This window comes from Malania oleifera, chromosome 6 (assembly GCF_029873635.1).
Source record: "Malania oleifera isolate guangnan ecotype guangnan chromosome 6, ASM2987363v1, whole genome shotgun sequence".
Taxonomy (NCBI): domain Eukaryota; kingdom Viridiplantae; phylum Streptophyta; class Magnoliopsida; order Santalales; family Ximeniaceae; genus Malania; species Malania oleifera.
The window spans coordinates 105,135,373-105,154,976 of record NC_080422.1 but is presented as its reverse complement, the minus strand read 5'-3'; the positions used below and the strand labels follow the sequence as shown (position 1 = coordinate 105,154,976).

At 37.7% G+C, this 19,604-nt stretch overlaps 1 protein-coding gene across 2 annotated transcripts; it reads right to left on the bottom strand.

The window, feature by feature from the left end:
- Positions 1–398: 398 nt before the first annotated feature.
- Positions 399–6,134, bottom strand: LOC131156991 (uncharacterized). 2 transcript variants are annotated; one of them, XM_058110793.1, is made up of 5 exons: positions 5,397–6,134; positions 3,529–3,685; positions 1,873–2,093; positions 1,520–1,693; positions 399–742 (listed from the first exon to the last, which is right to left on the bottom strand). In XM_058110793.1, exons 1-5 carry the CDS (start codon positions 5,613–5,615, stop codon positions 656–658), a joined length of 858 nt encoding a protein of 285 aa, XP_057966776.1. In that variant the 5' UTR covers positions 5,616–6,134; the 3' UTR covers positions 399–655. The 2 variants fall into 2 exon arrangements, with proteins under 2 accessions (XP_057966776.1, XP_057966775.1); XM_058110792.1 differs by having other exon boundaries at positions 1,873–2,096; positions 5,397–6,130.
- Positions 6,135–19,604: the final 13,470 nt, after the last annotated feature.

Here is a 19,604-nt window from a genome sequence, read left to right as displayed (position 1 = left end):
TGGGTGGAGGTAATTCAAAAGGCGGTTGGCAGAACATTAATTATCCCAACAAAATCTCGCTACTTGGAGTAGCGAGATTTACCACGCATCAAATGGCGATTGGCAGAGATTTACCACGCGTCGAAAGGCAGCTGGCAGAGCATTAATTCTCCCAATTAAATCTCGCTACTTGAAGTAGCGAAATTTGCCACGCGTTAGCACGAGCCCTTCAGTCAAAAGTAAATATCGCTACTCCAAGTAGCGAGATTTGGTTAAATATCGCTACTTGGAGTAGCGAAATTACGTCAAAGTCATTCTGGGAAATACTTCCCAGAATAAGGTATTATTTAATCTATTCTTTTAAAAAAAAGTTAAAACGGTAAAAAACTCCACAAAATAATGTAGCAAAAAAGCAGAGATTTGATAAGGGATTCTCATTTAAACCTCAAAATATTATCAAGTACATTTCCAACGAAGAAAAAACATATGGCAAAGAGAAGAAACCAAGAAGCATCTGTAATCATGGTCGGTTCACTCAACATGAAAGAGAAACCAGAAGACCAAATGACACAACCAGCAGATTACATACAAACATTTTCAGATAACTACAAACTTGCTCATGCTCCATCATCCGCATGGAAACACCCCGGGATGGAGACGCCGCATCCAAGGCTCATTAGAAGACATCGGGATGGAAACGCCCGGGTATGGAGCTGCTTTGGTGAGCCTGCTTGAGGTGCATTGACAGTGCATAATTATTCACCTGGCGGGGCATCAGAAACATAGGTCATCAGATGCCAGCATAAGGAAACTTCATAATGATAGGATGCAAGGTTTAAGAGTCAACATGACTGATTGCAGTGGGTTCTAAATTATGCAAGATAAACAAATTTATGATTGCTAAATGTGTTGATGACAAATGCATATCTAACTGTAATGCCCTAGGTCACAACCACTAGCCAAGGAATTTTTAAGCTTCGCAACAAGCTCGAAATGTACAAGCCACACAAATTATGATTGCTTGTAATAGGCATACTCAATCCACACAAGTATTCCTGACAACTTATAAGGAACTGAGAATCAGACATCACATCATCTCTCCCTCTCTCATATGTGGTACTCTCAACATGCCACATTGTAAACCCATATCACAGGACCAGTCGTTGCCAAGCGGGACATAGATTCACTCTATTGTCCAAACCCTTTAATAACTTGCTTTCGTGCCACATGTCACCCATGTGGTAAACATCAGCAAAATAACACCCAGTTAATGTGACAATGTTTTGTAATGGCCGTGGGTCAAACCAAATAATCCAAGAACTTTTTGGCTGGGCACCTAGTAGAAAATTCTTAAGCCAAGTTTCTTAATCGTAGGTTTGCACAAAGCTTCACACAAATATTCCATCCACAAATGTGTGGGATTGGGAACGAGGCATCGCACGTTTCCAATTTGCTCAAAAAATAATATGTAAAATGAATTAAAGCATCTGATCAAAACACTGAAACATAAAGTTGCAGATATGGTTTATGACTGCCTGACCTCTAGAGTTCTCAACTGATCCTGGTACTGAGACACCAGCTGCTTCAAATGCTGCAACTCCTGGCTCCTCTCATCATACTCTTTTTGCCGTTCATGTTGAATAGAAACAGCTCGCTTAAGGATCGTGTTTTCCTGAACCAGAGCTTTCATTTGTTCCTTCACCATCATATTTTCCTATGACAAAGGAAAACCAGCATAACAATAACCCCTTTAAAAACTAGATCTTATTAACTGTGCCCCAAGCATCACCTCTTGCAAATTAAATACCCCACAATGCATGTACACATAAAATAACAAGGGCAGCAACAATATATTTGGAACTGTGGCTTATGTTAAAGGAACAAATAAACAACCTCGTGAAAGCACTGAGCTGCCTCCGCACCTGCACGTGCATAGATGGACTTCTCCAAAACCTCAAGTGCTCTTAAGGCACGGGCTCTAGCATCATCCATGTTTGAGGCACTCATCATTTCTCTGACAAAGAGCTCCACCCAATCTGCACCATCAACAGGGAGATTCTTTGGAGCTGACGGGTCCTCGGCAGAGACATCCTCTTCATTATTTGTTACAGTACCTGCTACCAAACATTAAGAGTGTTCTTGTTAAACAGACTGAAATGTCAACAGGAACACTTTATAGCAGTTACTTGAAGGTAAAATCAGAATTCAGATGAAGGAGTATATTCAACAAGAAATATAAAATGGATTGCAGAAGGATATGACCAAGACTAAACCTAATAAGCTAATTTATTCAGAAGCACATTTAAACATGCTATGTTCAGTTTCTATCGCAGTTCAGAGGAACCCATTGCTGCAGAGGTTTCAAACATTGTGCATCCAATTAGGCTCAGCATTAACAGCAGCAGCAAAAATTTGGTCACTCAATCCGTTCGTTTGCAGATTATGAAGATGCTTCATTTATCTTCTCAATCCATGGGCTCAACTGAGGCTTCTTGAATACCCACAATATTTATCAACTTAATCTGAAGCTTAGCTAAAAATTAACCTCCAGACTAAATAAAAGTTAAAACAAATCATCATGGTTCAAACCCAAATAAATCCGATAAATATTTTCAATAACTTTCGTCTATTAATAAACATTATCATTTTTAAGGGCGAGCCTTCACTCAACAGTAAAGATGTTAATGCAAAGGTGAGAGGTTCACATGATCGAAACAGTCTCTCCCAGCATTGAAGTAAGACTGCACACATCTTGCCCTCTCCAGACACCTGATGGCATGGGAGCCTTGTTCATTGGGTGTTCCATTTTTCCTTTTTAAGGCGATGGTATCATTTTTTGCTCCTACAAGAAGTGTATCGCAATCAATAAACTATCATTTCTGCTCCTTCAAAAAAATAGCCATAAAGTATCGAGGGTGGTAATTTGACAGGAGACAAATGCTTTATAAGTTCTAATTGAAGTCTTGTTTGCAAGCTTCAAAGAGATGCAAATGATAGCTCGCCAACTAGAAGGAAGCACACTCTTTCCTCAAGATTTGGTTCCTCCACCAACAATGAAAATTAAGCAACGCAAGTGTGACTGACTTGGCCCCACAAAACTCTGTCAAAACCTTTGCAAGATCTGAAAACTAAGTTTTATATGGTGCCCCAAAGTTACAAAAAGTGCTTAAATCTTAAATTTTCTCCCCTACCAATTAGAATTTTATATGATTATGCAAAAGGATCACTAGGAAACCTCTCTCAAGATAGTCCTAAAGGTAATGGGAAGGTGTTGGTAATCATTCTAACACAGGCGGAAGCTAAGAAGTTGAGAGGTTGGTATGCTATTATATTGATCCAACTTTTCTTACTTCTACAAAATTTAAATTACCAAGTAGCAATGACTTTTGTTTTAGTCAAGGCAAAACAATTAAGAAAAAAATAGACACTTAAGTCTATAAAATAAAAATCCAGTAATGAAGCTAATACCAAGAAAAATATCCATCTTTCACACAACTAAACAAGTCAATATATTGTCCAATTAAACAATTCCAGGTTTTATCTGTGTACCATGTGATTGAACTTGCACATTTGCTTCCAGTGCTACACCAGAGTTTCCTGCAACAGAGCCCATGCTTTTATCAGCAGGTCCTAGCTGAAGCTCATTCAGACATTTGATGGCTGAATCTAAATCATCACCGCATTCTTCAAGTGCTTTCTCAAGAACCTAAAATATAGAAAGATGAAAGGATCAAGGGCATGTCATAAGGGTATAAGCCAAGCATATTAAGCATCCCCTAAATCTGAACAATGTACAACTCATTTCTAGAAATAGTTCCATCACGGAAAGAAGCAACACAAAGTTTCCAATTTACATGTAGCTCTAGCAGGAGACTTGCAAAATTGATTATAAAAAATAAGGAAAAAAAATGAAATCCCCTAACAAAGTTAAGATTTCAACTAAAAATAATGTTAAATTTGAGAAGGAAGAATAACAGCACAAAAAAATTCTTAAAGGAACTTACTTAGGCAAGGAGATAGATAATTTGAGATTTCATATCTCATTCAACAAGCATCTATAAATAAGGAAAGAGCATAAATAAGGCATAAAGTAATAGCTTTGATAGTTCTTTTGTTTTTGTAGGTGTGGGAGGCCAATAACTGGGGCATACCAACCTCCACGGAATTTCAAAAAGTGAGACAAGATATGCCTGGATGAAGAAGCCAACAATAAGCATATCACGTGATCATGAAAATGCTACGGAAGGATTTGAAAAACTCATGAACTCCTATCTTCATTACATATATATCTTACATCATGCTTCTTTTTCATTGTAGACCTCTTTATTGACGATACAATTAGTAAAAATGTTTAGAATTCCAACTGATTTTTCATTTGCTCCAGTGTTTTAGTCCAAATGAATAGTCTAGATTATTCTTAGAGAGAAACCACAAACTTATTTCCACTATCAAAGAAATGTTTAGGATATATATCAACTAAACTTCACCCAATCTAGTGGGTGATATTTCTCATGTGCCAGCTACAACACTTGAAGTCTTTGAGAGCTTCCTATTTTTCAGAATGATGAAATGGGTAAATAGCAGCAGGTGAGAAAGCAGATCAGGGATGCTAATTTGCTACTCGTGTCTGTCCAGTGGTGGAGGTTAGTGGGAAGGACGCAGAGGCTCAACAATTGATGGAGTAGATGGGCTTGTGGTCGTCTAATCTTAGAAGGCAAGAAGTTCAATTGAATGGTGGTAAAACTAGTACTCCTGTCTGTAAGCATGCTAAGCTGAGCTAAAAATAAGTTGTCTAATAGCATGGTCTGATTAAATAGTTCAGTGGGAAGTTTGCTCAGAAGCTCTATGTTCATGCTTATTTGCACTACAAAATCCTAAAAAAATATTCAATTCCCACTAAGCCATAGAAAACGACTTCCAGCCCATGCATTCACGTTATTAGAAAGATTCATTCAAAAAATCATAATGGATCTAAAATCTAAATGTCCAACAATATTTGAAGTGTGAGATTCCACATAGAGAATGGCTCCATTTTGATCCCAAATTTTTTTTAAAAAAAATAAAATAAATACAGACTCTTTTTTTCCCCACTGAAAAATCTCAATTGACACTTTTCTCTGCAAAACAACTAAAATGGGCAAGCTGGCGCATAGCTTTGCTTAAAAAGCTTGGTAATTAGTCCAAAAATTTTTCAATCCCACCAACATTTTGCTACACATGCATCAAACAGATCCTTATCAGTTATCACATATCATTTCAAATCATCCAAAAAAATATGTAAAATGATCAGGAAACAAGAATAATGATCAAAAGCGAAGGAATAAGCCAATAATATTAGAAAACAAAATAAACCCAAAAGTAGTAATCAAAACTGAATGAATAAAAACGAATAAATTAGAAAACAAAATAAAGCAAACCTGTTTGTCCATGTCAGGGAAAATAACTCTCAGATGCTCGAGCAGGGGCGCCGAAGAAGGCAGGTACAAAGAAGGGAGAGGAAACTGAGAAGAGGCTGAGAAGGTCCTGGGAGGAGAGAACCGTACGGGGGAAGAAGAAGAACAGCGAATTCTCTTGGAAACGGGAGGTGCCGGCAGGTCTTCGAAGAAGGATCTCTTCCCACACACTATGGCAGACATGTTTCGCCTTCCTCTGCTCTGCTCGCTTCTACTCTCTAAGCGATCTTTTCGCTTCCTCTCCCCTTAACTTGTTCATGCAGCGATTGTTCGACTTCCCCCCAACCAAAAAAAAAAAAAAACCACAAAATCAAACAATATTACAGATATCTTTTATTCAATCGATACAATAAGCATCAAATTTCTTGCAGAGAGAGGAGAATAAGGGCTTCTCTCTCTGCGCCCCTCCCCCCAAAAAATATCGATATCGGTTCAAGAACACAACTTCCGATTGAATAATTTCCAGAGAAAGAAAATCAAGGATCTAAACCCAAAATAAAAATGAAAGGATTGATCACAGACAGATCTCCGATTGAATCAAATCTTAAATATCAATCGCAATTTGCAAAGAGGTGAAAGAACAAGAAGCTCTCCTCCCCATATAGAGATTAGGGTTTCGTCTAGTCGTCTTTCCTTTTCTGTTCATCATAGAGACGTTGGAACTTGTGGGCCGTGGGCCTCCATGCCCATAATTCCAGGCCCGTTTAGTGAGTGGGTTTGTACATTTTAATCCTGTCTAGGTGGGTTGAATATCTTAGGCCTGTAGTGGGCTCAGTCCATGATCATTTAGGCTGGTCCTTTTTTGATGTATTTTAGCATTGGATGCCATAAATTTCAATTTTTATATTTTTAAAATTTAACTCAAATGTAACAAATATTAAACGACGTCAAATTTAAGAGTTCGACTTCAAACTTTGTAAATTTTATCAAGGTAGTTCTTGGGCTTCTTCTTTTTTTTTTTCCCTCTCTTGGGTACATAGTTTTTGGGCTTGTTATGGTGTTGGTGGTGTTAAGATTGTGTCAAAGATGTTCGATTGAAGAATATAACCAAAATTAATTAATAAGTGTGTTTCTAAGGTAAATGAATTGAAAAAATTAACTACAAAAATGGAGGGATAAGTATGAGAAATTCAAATAATTTTATGAAACGACTTATTAAAAGCTTATGCGGTCTGGCTTATTAAACGAGAATAATGCATCTCATATGCCAAGACTGTTCAACTCCCTCCATCCCTCCACCCCTTAATAGGTTGAAATTTGGGATGATATCTCATATCAAAACTATTAGAGTACCTTTTAGCGAACCTATCTCGAATCAACAAGAGAAGAAAACAATTTAACTAAGCTTTTAATTAACAAATTTTGGTTATCTACATTAAAGTTTGGATTTTTCATAATAAAAAGTGATATGGAGAAAATAAAATTGCAGTAAAATACTATTAGCATAGTAGCCCTTAATCTAATAATGGTGATGTCAAAAAGATAAGGTCTCAATAAGAAAATAATACTAGCATACTAGTCATTATCTCTATAACTAAGTCTAAAGTGGATATTGAGAAAATGGGCAACACTACTATAATTTAGGGGTAGTTTTTTTTTTTTAACTTTTGTATAGTCTTCGTGAGGTGATCTTCTGTTCAAAGTTCTTATTGACTTTGAGAACTCTCGAGAACTCATTTATTTTATGTAATTGAGAGCTAACTTAAATAATAGAGACACCCTTCAAATGACAGCCATCCAAACACCATTCTCTTTTCAAATTATAGGGGTGGAAAAATTTGTTGATTGATTATTAATTCAAAATTTGGAGTTTAACTCATGCAATTTTCTCAAAGGTATATAGGTATTATTTTTATTTTTACTCTCTTTTTTTCAAATTGTACCACTATAAAGAAACAAGGAAGGATACTATAACAAGGAAGAACAACATATTTACCTGCATTGCCCTATTTAGTACAAAGTAATACTTTAATATATAAAATTAAATTAGATTAATTTAATTCCCCTTTTTTCAAAGTAGTATAATTTATAAGTCGAACAAATTTCTATTTTTTCAAATCTTGTCACCTCTTTTTTCTACAATTGACTTCCTACCTTTTTTTTCGCTATCCAATGAAGGTAAGGGGTGTTATGAATTTTGTCCGTGTACCAAAATTCGGTCCTTCTTTCTCTCTCTTTTCGGCTTAAAAGATAAGGGTATTATTATAATCAAGAGCTTGAGCCACCTTTTTTATCCTTTTTAATAATTGAGCTACTATTGTAGTAGTAGGAAAATTGTGGCAAATAATGAGATATTGAGATTAGATATAATTATATAGTAGAATTGTTAGTAAATAACTAGAAAATGAAGTTTTAGATATAATAAATATAGCAGTTCTAATTTATTTTTATTATATTATATTTTATTATTTTTAATTCTATTATTTAGTCATATTTATTAATTATTCTTGATTTAAGGAGTAAGAACAAAGATAAACATGTATGCATGCATAGAATTATGTGATTTTCGGTATAATCTCAAGAAGGGGGGTGAATTGGATATTTTAAAATTTCTAGGTCAAGTGCGTCCTATTTTAAGATCACAGCCAGTATTATACAACCTAAGATCTTTCTAATCAATCACAAATTCAGCAAATAAATTATTGTTCAAATAATTTAAACAAGTATGACAATTTCAGTATTTTGTCAATCAATCATAAACTAATATAAACAAGTGAATATAAACATGCAAATACTGAAATGTAAATAGTATAGGAAAAGAATGACACGCGGGTTTTACGAGGTTCGGCAAACTGTGCCTATGTCCTCGCCTCAAGCCAACCCGCCTGAGGATTCACTATCTAGCTCACTTAACCGGGTGGAGCTACGTCGTTTTAATTTTCCTTATAGGGTGGAGTGCCCCTAACTCCCTTAACCATGCGGAGCCAAATCGTTAAAATCCGCTCCTTATAGGATAGAGCACCTCCTCCTCAGGCGATACCTAATGCCTGGAACACGGTTCACTACCAAAACTGTGAGGGTACAAATTATATGAAATAAATATTTGTGTACAACAAGATGCTTCTAAAAAATAAGCTAATGTGTACAATAAAGTTCTATATGCACTCTTGTGTTAGGAACCTGTGAGCATCCAGATCAAAGTGATACCAAAATTTTAACATGGTTCGGTCAATATCGACCTACGTCCACGGAGCACACACCAAATATTCACTATCGCCGGAAAAATTACAATTCTCTCTCTCTCCCTCCCTCTTTTCCTCCCTTCTTCCTCTCTGCTGTCTCTGAGCTTCTCACTCTGTTTGTGTCATTCCTTAGCCCACTATTTATAGGGTTGATCTTCCAATCACTATTTAATTACAATTTAAACATAATGAATCAAAACATGGGAAGTTACAATCATGAGGTAAATAGAGATAAATTGCACCGCGTGAGATTAATTTCACCGCGTTTTCCAACTCAGCTCCTCCTGGCTGTCTCCTGGCTCCAGCTCTAACAATCTCCCACTTGGAGATAGAGACGCCTCCTCACCAGAGTATCATGAATAAATGATGTGCTCAAAATATGTCCTCAGGCATGAAGACCAACTGAAGTTGAACACAACTTTAACTTCTCTGTGGTTACCATCTTCCTGTCTGCTCGATTCCTGCGGACTAATCTCATGGTTGTCATCTTTACAAATGGTGTAAAAATGTCTGTGTAGTCAATCCCTTCCTTCTACTTGAAGTCTTTGACTACCAACCGAGGCTTGTACCTTCTGGAGCCGTCATGCTCCTCTTTGATTCTGTACACTCACTTGTTGTGAAGGCCTTTGGGCAACTCAGCTAGTTCCCACTTTCTGTTGGAGTTAAGAGACTTCATCTCCTCTTTCATTGCAAGCTCCCACTTGCTCGCATCTCCTGCCTAACATGCTTCAATATAGCATTCAGGTTCTCCTCCATCTATAAGAAGTAAATGGTTCACATACCTCATGTTTGGTACATGCAGCCGAGAAAATCTTCTAAGCTCTAGTGCTGGAGTAGTAGGTGGTGGTGCAACAATCTGCTCTACATGTTCCTCTGCCTGAGGAATCTCGATAGTCTGCTATTGTGTCCCGATACATTCTGAGTGGACTAGTTCTAGTCACTTCTTCTTTGGGGCATGGGTGTTTATCTGGAAACTAACCCTCTTCTGTTTCCCAACTATACAATCCTCACACATGTCAATCTGCCCTAACTGTAGACCACTCAATTTTCCCTTTGAGTGCATCACCCTGAGTCTCTTCTCATTCATGTGACCAAGTCGTTGGTGCTAGATGTTATTGTCGTCATTTCTTGCAGCAACTGAAATAGACATGAAGGCATTGGAGGTTAGAAAAAATGTTTCGATTTTCTTACCTCGCACAATCGTTAGTACACCCTTTGAAACTTTCCATTCATCGCCAATGAATTTCTTCGTGTATCCCTCATCTGCCAACTGACCAGCTGAGATCAAATTCTTTCTCTAGTCTGGAATATACCTAACATCCTTCAGCTTCCATACTGACTTGTTTATATTGATCTTCACAACTCCCTTGGCGGTTACATCGCAAGGTTGAACGTTGCCAAGGTACACCTTACCAAAATTACCTTGTGTGTACTCTTCTAGACAATCTCTGCAGCATGTGGCATGAAATGAGACTCCAGAGTCTAAGACCCAAGACTCCTGCTTGCTCTCCAAAGAGCATATCAACATCTCATCATTTTTGGAAGCAATATTTGCTTCTGTCTTTGCCCTCGTCTCATATTCTTTCTTTTGATTCCTGCATTGGTTCTTGTAATGACCAGTTTTTCCACAGTTCCAGCATTCAATAACTTTTGTGCTCTAGGAACCTGTGTCCTAAGTACCTCTAGGATTTCTGAATTTAGATAGCCTGGATCTGCCACGGTTGTTTGATTGTCCATGCCTATTTCCTCTGCCCTGACTCTCCATGTTCAAGGCTGAACTCGAAGTGAAGTCATGGTTCGACTGCATTCTTATTTCCTCCATCAAAATCATGCTGACGACTTCATCGTATACAAGTTTTGATTTTTCTGCGGAGCTATTGTAAAGACCCAAAAAATTAAAATGATTTAAATAATAAGAAAAAAATAGATAAAATAATAAATAAACAAATAAAAAGAATGGTGTGGAAAATAAAATAATAATAATAATAAATTTAATTAATTGAATTAATTAGTTATTAAATTAAATATTATTATATTGAAAAAAAATAATCGATATATATAATAATATTATGGTTGATAGGATTGCATTTAATGCAATCTAAAGGAAGGATGCAAATTTCAAATTTGCATCTTCCTGCGCCAGCGTTTGCGCCTCTTTCCTTCTTTCAGTTCGTCTCTATCTCACTTGCTTCCATCCTCCTCCTCTCTCTCCTCAATTTTATCAGATTAACGAGCGCCGATCGAGAAATGGAAGGTGTCGTTGGATTCGTAACTCTGCTACCGACATTTCTACTAGAGCAGATTTTTCGTGGGAGCGACGTAGGTACCATTCCTGGGATAAGGTAGTTTTTCCCTAATTTCTCAATTTCTTGTTAGATCTTCAGTCAAATCAACGATCAAATACCACCATGGGGTCCTAGTCGTGATCGTCGTCATTTTGACATAAGTAAAGTTCCAATTAGGGTTTTCTAGACCCCACTCCAAAGCGAGAGTAGAATTTGAGAAATTTGGAAAAATAGTTATATTTGCGGGTATTATTATTTATTTGGGAATTATGGCCCTAGGAAATATTTAAATAGTATTTTATTTAGGATTAATTTAATGGAACTAGAATTTTTGATTCAGGGTCTAGGTGAGCGCCGCAGGTTTTTTTTTTGGAGTCTTTGTCAGCGTAGTTCAAGAAATCAGGTAAAGGAGAAATTTATATATTAAATCAAGTTTTTCATGAATTAAAAATGATTACGTGTTATTTATGTACATATGTTTTTATGTGGGTTTAAAATGTCAACCATGAAATTTATGTTTTCTGAGCCTAGGATTGTCGAGTGAACGAATGAAAGTGAAAAGAATTTTCTGATGAATTAAATAAGAAATGTATTTTGAGCATATAAATGTTAAATGTGGGTTGACTTATTTTATGAGAAATATGTATGAATTTTACTACTAAATTGTGTGGCATGAGAATCTGTGCAAATTATATGTTAAATGTATGAGATGCAAACTAAGTAAGTACAGCAATGAGAATAAAATATGATATGGACAATGTTGCCTGTGTATGTTAAATGCAACCATGTAAAGGTACGACAGCTGAAAACCAGGTTAGCAGATTCTAGCGCATTTCTATGTAGACTAACTGTAGCAGATTCTAGCGCATTTCTATGTGGACTAACTGATGATGGCTATAGAGCGGCAGTAGTACAAAGGAATGAAATGAAAATGTTGTGAAATGAAATGACAATGAAAGACAATGCAATGAAATGAAATGTGAAATGTGAATGATACAAATGGGAAAGAGTCACTTAAAGTGAAACACAAAGAAATGTTAATTTATGAACATGAAAGAATGTGAATGATTGAATAACAATGGAAAGAATGATGTATCGTGATATTAAAAGTATCTATGTATGTAAAACATGTTACAATTGGGCGAGGTATACTCTTCGCCTTAGGGCTTACTGAGTAAGGCGAGTGCACTAGTAGCTTCAGATGTGGCAGTTGCTGCATAACGCACTAGGGCAGAGGAAACCTACTTGTATGGGCAGGTAGAATTCCCTATCTTTAGGGCCTTTTCCGGTAAACTGTTGTTGAATGCGTGAGTACGAGATCAAGTTAATACTTGAGGGCTTACTGAGTAAGGTGAGTGCTCTAGTATGCTTCAATAGTGACTTTCGGGTTACCTAAGTATCAGAGCAGAGGGGTGCTACTTGTATGGGCGGGTAATCACCCCTATCCTTGGGTAATCTCATGGGTAAACCTTTGCATGTGATTGTTAGGTTCAAAAAATGAATTTCAATGTTATGTTAATGATTTGCAAATATCATAAAATGATATGTATAATCTCATGATGGCTACACGCTGAGTTTAATATGTTGTTTCTTCCCTTACTGAGATGTGTCTCACTCGAATATAAATGTATTTCTTTTTCAGGACATCCTCGAGGTCGAACTTTGAGAGCTCGAGGTTTTTATAGCATTATTGGGAAATAGAAAAAGAAAATGGTATATTTCTATGTTAATTTTAGGGAATGTAAATATTTATGTTTTATGTCTTTATGTTATAAGGCTATTGAGTAAGAAATGATTATGAAAATAATGAATTATTTTGGGAGTTATGTATTTATGAAATGCAGGTGATGGATAATTTATTATGGATTATAGATAGATTTTAGAAAACTCCAGTATTATAATTGGGAGATTATGTTATGTTTTTCAGTGCGTATATGTTGATTATGAATTATCAGGGATTTTATCAGGTATAACGCGCTGGACCCTGGTTTAAGGGTTCGAGGAGTTACAGCTATTGATGGCAGTAACGACACAATTCTAACTTTCAGGAAACTAACTGAGAATCAGTGCTCGAATCTCATTATCAAACGATATCCTGACTGAGACGAGTTGATCAGACAACTCATTTAAGTTATTCAAATGTCTGCTGAAACTTTCACCTGTAGACATGTTCATCGTAAATAGTCTTTTCATGAGATGTACCTTGTTTGCGGCTGAAGGCTGCTCGTACATATTAGAGAGCGCATCCATCAGAAACTTGGTGGATGTTATATGCTTAATATTGAACTCCACAGATTTCGACAACGTCATTCTGATGGCTCCGAGGGTTTTTTGATCAAGCAACCCCCACTCGTCCTCATTCATGGATGTTGGCTTACCCATCAACGATAAGTGCAATTCATTCCCAAACAAATAATCTTCTATCTGCATCTTCCAGAAACCGAAATTGTTTTTGTTGAACATTTTGATTTTTGAGCTCTTTTCATTCGACATCTCGATTTGCTAATCTAGAGATGGAATTAGATCAAATGGATAGTGCGGTTGGATCCAGAACGATCGAAAACCCTATAAATGGTTCAAGTCGCTCGAAAAACAGACCTAAAACAACTTTGAAAAGCTTAGTCAAAGTTTGGTCAAACCTAGTCAAACTTGGTCAACCCTGCTGACGTGGCGGTCTGACAGCAGTTGACTCAGGGCTGCTGGCGTGGTTGGGTCTGTGCTTGCGGGTTGCATTCGGTTCTCGAGGACCGAGTCTTGGGTTGATCCGATCTGAGTCAGCGTTCGGGTCGAGTCAGGTCGGGTTAGGTTCCCTACGGGTTGGGTCAAGGCTGACCGGACGAGGATGACGCGTGCAACGCTTGTGGCGCATGAGGGAGCTGGTCACCGACGCGTGGCGAGGCGTCTTGCTCCAGCAAGGCGCGTGAGCCTTTGTCTGAACTCCATTCGAGCTTCGGCTTACACATTTCTCTTCGTCTCAGTGAACTGAATGCGATGGTGGCCTCAAAACGATGTTTTGATTCACTGGAAAGAGCTCTGATTTTGGTGACTCACTCGAAAAATGAGCAGCTCGAAAGCTATCCCAAGTATAGGAGTTACGTCGTGTAATATTAAGCCCAAGGGCTAGATCGTCTCCTCAGGTAATGCGTTTTAATTTCAAACTTCACGTTCATCCAATCGAAAATTAAAATGTACTGAACTCAGTTTAGATTCAGAGTTTTCAAGGTTGTTCAATTTTACTTCTGATAAATTAAATGGCACGTAATTTAAAAACCCTAAAACTAACATTCACTCAATTAAAAAAAATAAGTTTGGAAATCTTAGTCTACTTAAGGAAATACCTAAACACGCATTATTAAAGATGGCAACTACAAATAAGGAATTAAAACATGCAATAGAAACTCAATCAAACACACACACACACACTAAAAATCAAACCTTTAATATGGATCAATAATTCAAACCAAGAACTCGAACAAAAATGTAAACACATCAAAAATCTAAACTTTGAATGATACCGAAAAATAAAAATACGAACTTTAACAAAACTGAAAAATATGAACTTTGACGAAACTGACCCTAACTAAATTAATTAAATAACTTGGAACATTAAACTAATCTACGGAAAAAAATTTAACCAGAAGAGAATAAAAGAAAACAATTAAACTTCAATAATAATGAAACACCCCAAATAATGTTCAAAATCTAAAAATAACAATAAACTCAAATAAAAAGTTAACAATATTCAACTGATTAATTAGTAATAATAAAATAAAAAGAAGAGATAAGAGAGAGAGAGTGAGAGTGAACATCCATGGGAGGCTGTGGATGAGAGAGCGTAGGTTGGCAGCAGAGGAGGTCTGCTCTCGGGTGTGCTGGAGTCAGGCTGCTATGTGTGTTGTAGCTGGAAGAGGAGAAGGACAGAGGTTGCAACATAGGGAGGCTTCGCGCTGGTGTCTTGCTGATGGAGTTGCAGAGGTCTTCTTGGCTCGGGTTGCTGCAGATAGTAGCTTGGCAATCTGGTGTGGGGATGGAGGCTTGATGAACGTCGAGTGGAGGCTGGAGCGTGGCTGTGCTAGAGCAGGAAGAAGCCCACGGGTCTGCTGGTACGCTGCTGGTGTGGGAGTTTCTCTGCTGTGTTGGAGCTCTACTGAGATGGTAGAGCTTGTGGCCGAGAGTCTACTGGAGTTGCAGCAGGAACAACTGCTGTGTTTGTTGGAGTTGCAGCAGGAACAGCTACTGTGTTGGAAGCCAAGGAGTTGATGCTCTGCTGGTGTTCACGGGAAGCTGGCCGTGTGCTGGCTGGAATGCTGGAGGATTGCAGAGAAGGAAAAGGATTATGGGAGAAGGAGCAAAAGAGTGAGAGAAAGAAGGATAACAGAAGGAAAGAATAGGGGATAGAGAAGAGAGGAGTTTAGGGAAGGAGAGAAAAACAGAGACAAGAAAAACAAAGAGAGGAGAAAAAGAGAGCCAGAGAGAAGAGAAAGGGAGCAAAGGGAAAGAGAGGGGCCTCAGGGGGCTGCTCCTCGGAAAGAAGAAGAAGAAGGAAATATAAAGGGGAGGGGGATGCGCTGCCCTAGGATCCATGAAGCCACGACCCGAATTGTCCAACTCGACCCGAATTGTTATATTTTTTCATTTTTTTCATTCTCTATTCATCGCAAATTTGACTCTTTTAAAGCTTGTTTCTTGCAAAACTCAAAACATCAAAGTTGTAAATAATTCTTTTCTCTTTCTCTAGAAATTTGAATCGTCTCGATCGGAGCTCGGACGGAGAAGTTATGCATAAAATATGAAAAGGTGTTCGTTTTGGTTCCCAAAAATTTTCTTACGATAAAAAATTATCAAAAATTCATAAATTGTGCAATAAAACTCAAGAATGATAATTTTGGAACTTTGTTAAAATATTGAACAAATTTGGACATTTAATTAAAAATATAAATCATAAAACCCAGGATAAAATGCCTAATTATGCAGTTTTGATGCGTAATCACACCCCCCTACTAACGTTTTGCTAGTCTCTAGCAAATGACATGAATGAATCTCAGGGTGGTATCTACAACTACATACTCCAGTAATCATGAAATCAATGCACATGTGACATAATTATACCACTTCACATACAAGAACATAACTGAATTTCACACAAGCTTGTTCATATTTAATACACACAATTCCAAAACACGTCACTCATGCAAATTTCATTGTTTATATGTCATTCAAGAACAGTATACTCATATGAGGTTAATCAATGGCACATTCAGAGTTAATGCAATCATATAAGTTCGAGTATAAACAGGTAAACTCTCGAAGTGTGTTTGATGTGTGTGACTCAATACACCTAGGATACTAGTGGACACCTACAGAACGATCACTTTGACTCGGCCTAACTGATATACCCTCAAGAACACTCAAAGAAAATAGGCTCACTCATCATATGTGAGGAGGAGTGTCGCGATCAAACATCCCACATATTAAAAGGAACAACGCTAAGTATATGGAGTGGACTAGTCTGGAAAGGATCTAGCCTATCTATAAGGTGTCGGGTCCTTCACCCTAACATCTTCTCACCTAGTCGCTATATCCAACTAAGACCACCTTAGATCAACTTACTCACAAACTTGTCGTGAATACATCTGAGGCATTAACCGGTTGAAGCATCTTCATACGTGGAAAATATGTGTCGTCCTTGACTTTTTGTGATATGTATTTAGGCCGGCATTGACATTTCATTTCATGCACATGTGTATTGCTTATTCTTTTTTTTTCTGCTCATTCTTTATTTTCTGTCTTTTCTTGATCAATTAGGACAATCATAACACTTCTTTTGTAATCTTCATACCATCAATGGGAATTGAGTTCATATAGGAGTTCATGAATTAAGTTTATCTCTAGAGGTGGTTCAGCCTTCATATTTTGAGTAGGCTACAAGACCTAGGTTTCTATCTCCCCACTAGGTGTCACCTCTAAGCTAGCAAATAAAAAAACGAAGACTAGTGTACAAAGGAATCATCCAGAAAAAGAGAATTGAGTTCCACGAACTCTGATTTGATATTAACGCTCAAAAGGACTATAAATAGCTCAAGGATATCTCACAAGGTGTCATAGTCGCCACGGGTGCTCTCTCAGTGCTCATAGGAAACCCTAAGTGCAATGAATCACGTGAATGTGTTTATTCAGCCTCGTGAGATGCCGTGTAAATACAGGAAATTATATAGCCAAATTAACACGAATGTACTACCAATCGATTCTTCATGGAGTCATAAGATCATATAGAGAGAAACTACGCATGATTGACTCAAGTGTGTAATTTGTAAGTTATACGCAAGTATGTGAAAGGTATATGCAATGTTAAGCATGATACAATGCAATGTAATTCCTCAGTGCTCCTCCTTCTTTCTCTCTTTTGTTGATCTTTTTGATTTTTTTATTTTTTTATTTTTTTGTTCTTTTTTTTTGTTTTTGATTTTTGTTTTTTTTTTAATAAAACCCAGTACGTATACGTGCACAGTGTCATATGCGAATGCTCATCCCCCCCAACTAAAGTGGAACATTGTCCTCAATGTGAAAGCATAAGGGAATAAAAAAATTGTGCACGGTGAACAGCTAATGAGAAATTACTACCGACTAATGCGACAGGAGAAAAAGAAAGATACAAACAAAAATAAAACAAATAAAATGAAAAGAAAAAAAAAATGAAAAAGAAAGCAGTAACATAGGAAGGTCAGAGGACTCCCCTAGGGTCTTGCAGAAGTAAGACCCCCTTATTAGAATCGAATGGAATCGTGGGAGGCTTGAGCTGTTGCTCCTTGACCTTGACATTATTATCATTCATTGGACTCACCAGTTCTATTGTGCTGTTGGAACGACCATGTTCAACAATATATGGGCCACAGCAGGGTCTCAGTTTCCATGGAAACAGATGGTATTTAGAGTTGCAAAGAGAGTCTTGCTGACTTGGGAAGGGTTGTTTTTCCTTGAGTTTATGCAGCACCTTCATCTGCCTCTTTTCTAAGCAGTCCTTGTCATTGGCTTTCCTTTTAGATTTTGTGGGCACATGCACCTGCAATTTTCTCAACCCTATGGCATTATCAAGTAAAAAGTTAATCTATTTTATGATCCAAAATATATAATACTGAATTTTAACAGGTACATCACATGCCTTACCGTAAATCAACCTGTATGGAGTCATTCTTGAAATTCTCTTGATTGCAGCTTGGTAAGCCCAGCACGCATCATCCAATTCCTCGAGCCATGCTTTGTTGTTAGGACAACCCATCTTCTCAAATATAATCTTGACTTCTGAAAAGAATCGTCGCTTGTCCTGTAGTAATGTTCGATTGGTAGCAAAGTAGTTCACAATATCATCAACTCGAGGGTCGTATGACATGTCAGTGATTGGATAGGTGATGTTTAACATAGTCAAATCCGACGGTCTCCATTGCCCATCACGGATTGGTATTTCATCTATCCCTGTGGACAGCTCATCAATTACCTCAAGTTGTCCAGGAGCTTCACTTTCACATATACCATCTAGACCAACTACTGAAAACAACTCCAATGCATCCAAGTCATCCACCATTTCTACTGCATGTACCTCTGATTCCTCACGCCCAGTCGGCGTTTTATTAAACACGTTCATTTCCTGTGTCATGTTCCCGAACGTAAGCTTGAGTACTCCGCTTTGACAATTGATTAAAGCATTAGAAGTTGCAAGGAATGGTCAGCCAAGGATAACAGAGTCCTGATAGATGGTGGACACAGGTTGCTGCATTTTCAAAACAACAAAATCCACTGGGTAGTAGAATTTGTCGACCTGAATCAATACATCCTCAATGATGCCTTGTGGAGCTTTTACGGATTTGTCTGCTAACTGTAGCATCATATTGGTCTTCTTCAGTTCACCTAAACCTAGCTGTTTATATATCGAGAATGGGAGCAGATTCACACTACTCCCCAAGTCAAGTAAAGCTCTCCCGAGGTGAGATTCACCAATCAAGATCGAAATCGTGGGAGACCCAGGGTCTCTAAGTTTCTGTGGAGTCTAATTTAGTATCAACGCACTGACTTGCTCAGTCAAGAAAGCCTTTTTCTTCACGTTTAATTTCCTTTTTACTATGCATAGGTCTTTCAGAAATTTTGCATATGCTGGGATTTGTTGTATGGCCTCTAGTAGTGGAATATTGATCTTCACTTGTTTGAATATCTCTTGAATCTCCGTATGATACTTATTCTTTTGACCAGATGTCAACCGCTGAGGGTACGGTACCACAGGTTGGTATTCCTTAACTGGCTCATCCTCTTTATTATTTGACTTTGTTAAACTTGAGCTGGCCTCATCTGATTTTTCTTTTCCTTTATCTATCTCATTTTTCACCTCAGGTGCCGACGCGGCTATTTTTTGGTCAGTGGGCATTTCAGGACGAGCAACTTCTTTTCTGCTTCGCAAAGTAATAACTGCCTTTACTGACTCAAACGTATCCCCTGAAATATTGTGCACTGACTGTTGTTGCTGTCTGTATACCTGGGGATTAGGCTGAGGCTGTGCAGGGAATTTTCCTTTTTCCAGGGTATTAAGCTGTGTACTTATCTTGCTTACGGCATCTTTCAGTTCTCCATTGGTCGTAACTTGCATTTGCATGAATTGCTGGAGCATGGTTGCCACCTACGCTACACTATCATCAGAAGCTTTCTTTATTGGAATGGGG

Coding starts and splice junctions, on each gene's coding strand:
- LOC131156991 (XM_058110792.1), bottom strand. CDS start 5,615: ATGTCTGCCATAGTGTGTGGGAAGAGATCCTTCTTCGAAGACCTGCCG. Junction 3,686..5,396: donor TCCCTGACATGGACAAACAG/GTTTGCTTTATT, acceptor TCTATATTTTAG/GTTCTTGAGAAAGCACTTGA. Junction 743..1,519: donor ATCAGTTGAGAACTCTAGAG/GTCAGGCAGTCA, acceptor ATGCCCCGCCAG/GTGAATAATTATGCACTGTC.